Source organism: Lolium rigidum, chromosome 5 (assembly GCF_022539505.1).
Source record: "Lolium rigidum isolate FL_2022 chromosome 5, APGP_CSIRO_Lrig_0.1, whole genome shotgun sequence".
Taxonomy (NCBI): domain Eukaryota; kingdom Viridiplantae; phylum Streptophyta; class Magnoliopsida; order Poales; family Poaceae; genus Lolium; species Lolium rigidum.
In genome coordinates, this window is record NC_061512.1 from 124,014,354 (window position 1) to 124,023,133 (window position 8,780).

An 8,780-nucleotide genomic window follows, 5' to 3' on the forward strand; every position below is an offset into this window, starting at 1 on the left:
CTTTACATTTGCTTTTTCTTATATCATGTATACACATAAAATTTCAAGTGTGTAGGATAACTACATAGTATTTCAAAAAAAAAAATTCTTAAATAAAAAACTATAATTTGACGGCATAAGCATAAAAGCAATAATTTATCTACCTATCTCTTATTGAGTAAGATTTCAAATTGCTCGCATCCTAGAGATGGATTTCACATCAACAAGAGACCTGTATGCACCATTCCAAAGGATTTTTTTCCCGCAAAAACAAGGTTACACACACCTCTGGGACCCTAAAAAATAATACGAATCAGATGTGATTTCCTTCCGTACGAGTAATATATAAGGGAACACCTCTTCATACTTGCAAAGCCACATATCTCCTCAACTTGAAAAGAGTCGCCCATCCTTCTACGTTGCAATATCCCATGTTTGTTTGATTCTGACAAAGATGTAGCCCTGACATTTTCTGATATTATTCCCAAAAATCATGATCAGGACAACCTAATCAGACCTCGATCCAATGCACCGAAAGGAGTACATCTACTGCTACTATGCAAGTATTACTTCAGTGCACCATAGATGCAGTTTTAAGAATTTACGAGTTGACATGTAGTGAAAGGAGCGAATTGATCTACAACAGTACCCTTCTTTCTTTGATACCGCTTGTAGACAAGTAGTAAAAAATGAATTACGATCTCTATTCCTGAAATTTTCAGTAGCCAGCATGAAAAATAGAGCCATCATTACTTTATCTTATGAAGTACAGGTGATGAGACATAGATTTCAGTACATGTCTTTCACACATAGTTAATTTAGAAATGAAATTGATAACACAAAAATAACTTATGTCAAGAAGTACTAACTAAAAAAGCATTGAATTCAAGAAAAGATTATGGTGGTCAAATCGCTTGGAGACAAGTTAATTTAGAAAATAGATTGACTGACATTTGATAAAATAGGTTCATGGCAGAAGGAGCATCGGTCATCCAACAATTCAAGACTTTCTGAACAGAAGTATGAATCTTAAATTGCTCGTGTAAATTTCAATTGTATTCTTAAGTTCCCCCTTCGCAACATGAATCTTGGCTTTGCTTATGTTGGATATCTTGACAGAAGCATCCTATGCTTTCTTAAATTTTATTATCTTGTTTTTTTTTTTTTGCAATTGTGAGATTTGTGATGAACATTGTAGTTGCACAGAGGTATATGCAGTTTGCAGCTATGAACAGCTCCAGGTTATGTAATGGCACCAAATTCAGTTGCATTTCCTACTTGGGCAAAATGTGACGGGCATATACCTCTTGCGATGAAAAAACAAAGTATGTTTTTCTTGCATAGAAAAATAACTTAACCAATGTAGCACTCATATATGCTCGATAATAAAGGATCTTCGGTAGTAAAAGGCAATCTCTATCTCTACTACTTAAAAAGACTAAACTGGTTCCTTATTCTGCCATCACAATACGTCAAACGTTTGGTCGTCGCTTCGTCCAGCGTTACTCGCGCGCAAATGGGCAGAGCCCAACAAATCACATAATACGCACGAATGCCATGATGTCGGTTTTTTCCCCCCGAAAAGCCCCCTCTGATCGAATCCCCACCGCGCCCACGCGACCAGACCACGCCGCCGCGCCGCCCACGCAAACCCTAAGCAAGCCAGCCAGCTCTCGCCAGCCACCCACGTGGCGCGGGGTCCAATGGAGGAGGACACTGGAGCAGCAGCCTGTCGCGGCCGCGGGAGGTGGCGCTGCCCCCGGCGAAGACGGGGCGGCATGGAGGAGAGCGCCATCAAGCTCTTCGTCGGCCAGGTGCCCAAACTCATGACCGAGGTCGAGCAGGCCGCCATGTTCTGTGACGTCGCCATCATCAACGAGGTCACCGTCATCCGCGACACGGCCACCAAGATCTTGCGAGGTTCGTCCGGATCCGTATGCCCCAACCCGCAACGCCGGGTTTTCCTTCCCTCCACCCCATCATCCCGCACCTCCTGTCTCCTACACGCCGCCTCGCATAGGACTTCTTCTCTCCAGATCCCCACACCTCTCTCTCGATCGCGTATGTTACTGCCATTGTACGGCGCTGCCCGTCGCCACCTTGTCCCGACCTGCAATCCCCATCCCCACAGGTCGCACGTCCCCTGTAGCTCAGCAGAATAGCGCCTACCCTGGATCCCGACTCCACGGCTCTGGACCTCTTCTCTTCCCGCAGCTACGCCCCCGTCTGTCTCCGCCACGCTGCCTCGCTCAATCTCCAGCTTCAATGTTAGACTTTTTCGTAGGTGATCCAAGATCTCTGAGGGGCGGTGCTCGATCCGTAGACTGTGGGGCTTGACCCGTCTTTCCTTTGCTAGGAAGGCGAAGGAGAAGGAGGTCGGCGAAGTCACTGGCACTAGCCTGCGCGGCCGAGGAGTCTAGCACGGCATACAACCCGACGAGGTGGCCAGGAGCATCTACGAGAAGGCCCTCCACAAGACATGGACAAAGGTAGCAATTAAGCAATCGACCATGGCCGCTCGTTCTAGCTTAATCGTAGGTGCTCTGGTTCTCGGTCGCTCATGATGATGGGTTGATTAATTGCAGGTGGTGGCGACGCGAAACAGCCAGGAGCGGAGCAACCGGCTAGAGAACCTGCGCTGGAGGTTCTGGAACGTCTCCAGGCTGGAGGTTCTGCTGTCTGCAAGCTTTTTTCAAAGTAAGAGTAATATCTATTGTGCTATCTGATGTCTGTGAATTTGCTTGCTGTGCTTGTGTTGTTGCTAATACATCCGGTTAGAGCACGTCTCATGTTTCATCACTGGATATAGTGTGTAAAGACTTTGTAAACCATCTTGATTTATGCACCGTTTACTGTAAAAGGAAAAAAGAAGCTAAAGGTAAACCAGGAAGTGGTTTACAAAAGGCAACCCGAGTTACATCAAATTAACTTCTGATATGTGTATTCTAAGCTGTTGTGGTGGTTTTAATGTTAATCATCTTTAATGTCAATCTCTGCAATGACATGAAACATGGTGTTTCATCTTTAAACATGAAACTGCTTTAAATTGTTTTAATGTTTATCTCTTTGCTGTACTGTTTGTAGCTTGTGTCCTTGTCTTCTGTCTGATTGTTGCTTGTTTACACACCATTTGATGAGTCAAATGCAACATGCGGAAAGAGACTAGCATCCATTGGTTTGGACATCATATGAATTAACTGCCAGGCTTACATGCAGCTTCTGCTGACCACTGCTGGTCTTGGAGTATAATTCTGATGCTATTATGTTGAGGACTCTTTACGAGTCAACTACGGATGGCAAGACATTTGTTGACTGCTTCAAGGACCAGAATATCATGCCCGGTATCAAGGTTGACAAGGAGCGCATTCAATGATCTGAAGATCTTAGATTCCTTGTGTTGTTTTAGTTAGCAAGTCAGTTTCACCATTCTAATTTGATTTAATTGATTTCTGTTGTCTTGCCCAAACGGTTTGGTTCTGTTGCCAGGATCCAACAATGAATCTCAGTGCCAAGGTCTAGATGGATTGGCTTCAAGATGTGCCGAGTACTACAAGCAGGGGGCACGTTTTGCAAAGTGGTCAGTTTATACCCTCATTGTGCATTTTCTAACTCATGAGAATGACTTTCCCTTTTTAAGCCTGCGATGATGTATCTGTCTTCTCCATGTGAACCGTTGAAGTGTCATGGGGTCTTGCCCGTTATGCTGCTATTGCTCAAGTCACTACATTTCCAACTACTGAACTTTTCGCAATGAAGAAGTCATCCTTTCTGTAGTGCATTTCTGGTGGACATAAACATAGTAGAAAACAGTAGCTATAACCAAAACAATGTTTAGGGTTGCAAGAATATCCAGCTCTCTCTAGGCCTCTCTGTATGATCACTGAACAAACTCATCATGCAGTAGAGTATGAACCCTAATGATTCTGATCCTCTTCTTCAGGTGGAGTGCAATTGAGGTAAAAGAATGCTTGTGCCATTGTTGCATGAAACCAATGATTTTTGTGTTTAGTGTTGTGGCCCTTTGCTTTAATACTTCTGATGGTACAGTACATGTTGATGTCTTCTTGCAGATGAGCACCATAATACGAGTAACACATAATGTCAACTTGCAGATTTTGGTGAGTGTGTGCATTTCAATTAGGTACTAGAAACAGTAACTGAAATGATGTGTATGTAAAATTTTGGTCTCCTTCCAGCTCTTATATCCAGTGTGCTAGCTTAGGGACTCACACCAAGGTAAGTCTGCGAGGAAACATAGGTGATACCATGTTGCATATTGTTGTTCATTTAATTGTTTATTAAGCTGTACTAATCCACTTTTGTTAAAGGACATGCACCGGAATGAAATCATCTCTAATGTGTTGTCATGTCATCTGGTTATAGTATAGGTGGACAAGCTATTATTTCTTATAAATGATTCCTGATGATCTTACAAATTAATTTTCATTAGCAAAATCACATGCCTAGAGTTGTTATGTCTAGGGATATTTTGTGAACAGTGATGCCGGAAGATGCTAAAAGTAACTCTAAGAATTACCTCTCTCGCACCACATTTCTTGTTTTCAAAGTATTCTGACAAAGGATTGGTCAGTATGCTATGGATCCATTTGACATTAAATTTTACAAGTGCAAGTTAACTCAAACTCAGTCTTAGATAGCTAACTACAACATCACCGATAGCGGTTAACTATCGTTGTTGTTGCTGTTGCTGGTAGTGGTAGTGGTGGTTCGCAGTTGGCTAAGACTGGAGCTGGTGGCGTCCCCAAATGAGATGGGATTATCTCTGTATCATCTGCAACAACAGAAGCCAGCCATTAGAAGTGAAGCAAATGAGTGAGAATGGCATGCACGTCTTGACTGACTGCATCCAAACACACCATTAGGATTGCCACTATCCTGGATGTGTTTGCAAATCAAAACATAGCAGTGCTAGATTAAGCTAGAGGTGTATTTTGGATACAATGCTTTAGTTAACCGTAGGCTGATTTACTGACATTTGTATTTGGTAGAGAAATTTACCACTGTTTGTGCCATGCTAGCTTTCTGGAACAAACAGTTCCATCTTTTCCAAGAGGAACAAGAATAACTCCTTTGAATGCCTACCTCCAGTGTGATGAGATTTAGTCTGATGTTCTGACTCAATACCAATGTAAATGCTACCCTGTTGGGGTGTAAACTTCACTGTTGTACATATGGGTTGGCAATAGTTTTTTATCCTTGCAGGTTGTGCCATTTTGTGTTCTGATTGATTTGCAGGGATACGTAAGTTTTTTTTTTCCGTTGCAGGGATACGTAAGTTCGTTGTTGCGGTGTCTATTTATGGCATGTCTGGTTCTTCAGTTCTTAAATTTTTTGAATTGTGAGATGTAAGCTAATGCTATTTCGCAACACGTTAAGGCGGTAAATTGTCCATGGCACTAAAATTAGTTGTCCATGTATCAACTATGATCCTTGATCATTTAAGCTTAAATGCTTGGCCCCTGTTATGCTTCCCAGGGCTTCTATACAGTGAGTTATGTTTGTCTCAGGGAGTTACTTGCACTATTGTTTTTGGTATGACATTTATTAATATAATTTTCAGATTATCCAAACATGCTCATTATGTATTACCTTGTTTGCGGTGTTCCGTTTGGATTTATATTAACTGTTCAGGTATTTTTTGTGCCAATGGTCTAAAAATGCACTTCAAATAATTAAGTTGATGTCCCAAGAGTATTTTGCAAAATGATGTACTCCCTCCGGTTTAAAGTAAGTGTTGGATATTTAATTAGTTCAAGCTTTATTAGTTGACACTTTTGCATGAGGGAGACAATAATACCTTGTTGACTTGACAGCTTTGATGGCCCAGAACATAGGTGTGAGACTTTCCGCGGAAGAGTAACAGGAAGACGCAAAACTTGGAACCACGTAGATGCACAACAATGTTGTCTTGTTTTTGCATTTGATATTATGATGTTGTAGTAAATTATTCGGTATTATTATGCTGTAGTAAATTATGATATCTCTGATTTGTTTTGAATTTTTATAGTGAGATATGAATTATATATGTGCATTGAGAAATAAAATTTGAGTACCTGTGGCAACGCACGGGCATTTGTACTAGTCAAATTAAAATAACCGTCCCATTTCTGAACCAAAACCCATAGTCAATAGGCAAAGAAAACCAATTTTCCTAACTGAAGGCACACAACAACCACCATTTCCTCCATCATTAACTTCTTTGGTAGGGCAAATGGCACCGTGAAGGACAGTTTGTTCTGAGCCAAATTGACATCCTAACTCAAAGAATACCTTATATACCAAGTCTCCAAACTAATACCTGATAGATCTTCTTGCATATACCCCCTATCCAAACTCTACAAAACCAGCACGACGAAAAAAATTGCACAGAAAGAGGAGAAACAGAAAATAAAGAGAACCCAAGTACAAGCATTTCACCAAATAGGCAGTGTGCAACGGAAACCATCCTTCCTTTTATGGTGGCGACACTCCTTCAAATCACCTTCCTGTGACTCTACTCAGTTAAATCCATATCCAAGTTGCAATAAACATCAACAAACCAGACAGAATATCAACCATTTTAGAGCCAGGATCATAAAGAAGGCCACTCATTTTAGAAAATGCAACATGCAGAAGTTATTCTGATATTCTCAAGAACAGTTATTCGAATAGGGCATGCAGACGCTTGTTGGAGAGGGGATCGTAGCTTCCTGCCCGCGACTCATGGAGAAATGAAAGAACCATCACCATGAAAATGGCCATAGGCTCTCAAGTTTTTTCCCACTACACATGTAAACATGATGCAAATATTCAAACTTTTTTTGCTATGGAAAAGACTACATTACTTGCATCTCTATCACAAAACACACCTTAGGTTTATAGCCTATGAACTTCCTATGTTGGATAGTAGTAATGATCATACGCCAAAGACAAATATGATAGATGTGAAGGAACATACCACTAAAAGGTAACAAACAAATCTAATTTATCTTTTCTTTGTGTTCCATCACTGGATACGTTTCCTTAAAAGCTTCTCAATATGAATCTTCAAGGCCCTTGCTACCCCAAGCCACTATAGAAATCTGTGGGCATACATTGTGCATCATAAAAGACAAGAGTAGCCATAAATCATGATACATCCTATAATCCAAATTATCTATTTATCATGCTTTTACAATGCGAATATCCAATGAAAAGAAACACAGTGGTAAAATCATCTCTTTGTCAGCAAGGAGTTTCTAGCTGAAACCATCCTGTGGTTGATTTGTAACTTAGTATATCTCACGGCATATGAAAAAAGACTGAATTATTTTAGCTTAACTACCAGTAAAATGGCATTATTATCATTGTTATTTGTGCCTGGTATTACACGACCTAACCATAATCTATTCAAAGATGACACCTCACTGTCCAATTTTAGAAAGTTTTGACTTTTGAGTGATACAACAATATACTCTCCCTCCATACCGGTATACAGGGCAAATAAGTATTTCGAGAAAAAACTTTGGCTACTAATTTGATCAACAATATACAAGATATATATCACAAAAATTATACTATTGAAAACTTCTTTTGAATATGAATCTAATGGTATAATTTTTGTAGCATATATTTATATTTTGTTGACCAAAATTGTAGCCAAAGTTCTTTCTCGAAACCTGCAAACTGGTATGGAGGGAGTACGTTTTTAGTGCAAGATGACACTGAACAGTAGGTACTCAATTAACAACACTTCTACATGATCGTGTAAATGAATAAGATGAGTGATGTTCCTTCCGTCTATTGAATGGAGACCCTTGGCATAGAATGTTGATTTAGTCACCACATGAGAGTTGAGTGATGAAGAAGGAGCCGGATGTGAACTGGTAGGTGGAGGTGGTGATGGTGCAAGGGAAGGGTACTGCTTCTATAACCTCTGTAGCATCATCACCATTTAGATGCAAACAAATAATTAGGATCAAACAAGAAAAAATTTGCAATCTAAGAGAAGCAAGAGGAAGTAGTGATTCGGAAGGAACCAGCTTGTTGTAATTACTGAAGGAGATATTGAGAAGTAGGTAATTGGAAACAAACCAACTTGCGGCGTCCATGGAATGCAGTGTCGGCCGAAGGTGAATCCGCCGCTGCATCTGCTGTCGTCCATCTCGTGACCTTGCTTGTCGTTGCCGCGGGAGTTGGCTAGCGGAGCCACGGAGGTGGCCGTGGTGCTACTGCAGGCAGAAGACGGGATGTCTGTTGCATGGGAGGATGATGGATGCTTTGAATCCTCGAGGCGGTGGCTTGGAGACCTAGATCGAGGGCGGGGCAGAAGAAGAGGATGCATGGGTATGCGGATAACAAAGAGAAAGTCCCTTCCGGATACTGGAAGCAGCGTTGGTGCTATGACAACATAGGAGCAGCAGCTTGAGATTGTTGTGAGATTTTATTTTTCGGAATAAGGAATGTTATCTTTCCTAATTGACTGTGGGATGGCAGGATATCAGCTCCAGCTTGTGATTGATATATCTTTCCTAATTTGTCCATGAGATAGTTTTGCCAACGTTCATAGGGGCAAGAAAATATATATTTCCTAATTTGTATGGTGTTTGATTGAATACGTGATTCATAATACAACGATTTTTTTTGCGGGGAGATATTGTGATTGATACCATGCGTTGACAAAGGGAAGGAGAGGGAACTTGCCTTAATTCCTAATTTGTCCATGAGATAGTTTTGACAACGTTCATATGGGCAAGAAAAAATATATTTCCCAATTTGTATGGTGTTTGATTGAATACGTGATTCATAATACAATAATTTTT

At 40.8% G+C, this 8,780-nt stretch overlaps 1 protein-coding gene across 2 annotated transcripts; it reads left to right on the forward strand.

Annotated features, from left to right (window-relative positions):
• Nucleotides 1–1,731: 1,731 nt before the first annotated feature.
• Nucleotides 1,732–3,335, forward strand: LOC124652866 (RNA-binding protein BRN2-like). 2 transcript variants are annotated; one of them, XR_006987766.1, is made up of 3 exons: nucleotides 1,732–2,468; nucleotides 2,565–2,676; nucleotides 3,196–3,335. XR_006987766.1 is itself a non-coding variant. In XM_047191914.1 (3 exons), exons 1-3 carry the CDS (start codon nucleotides 1,758–1,760, stop codon nucleotides 3,203–3,205), a joined length of 264 nt encoding a protein of 87 aa, XP_047047870.1. In that variant the 5' UTR covers nucleotides 1,732–1,757; the 3' UTR covers nucleotides 3,206–3,335. The 2 variants fall into 2 exon arrangements, 1 of the variants encoding a protein (XP_047047870.1); XM_047191914.1 differs by having other exon boundaries at nucleotides 1,732–1,899.
• Nucleotides 3,336–8,780: the final 5,445 nt, after the last annotated feature.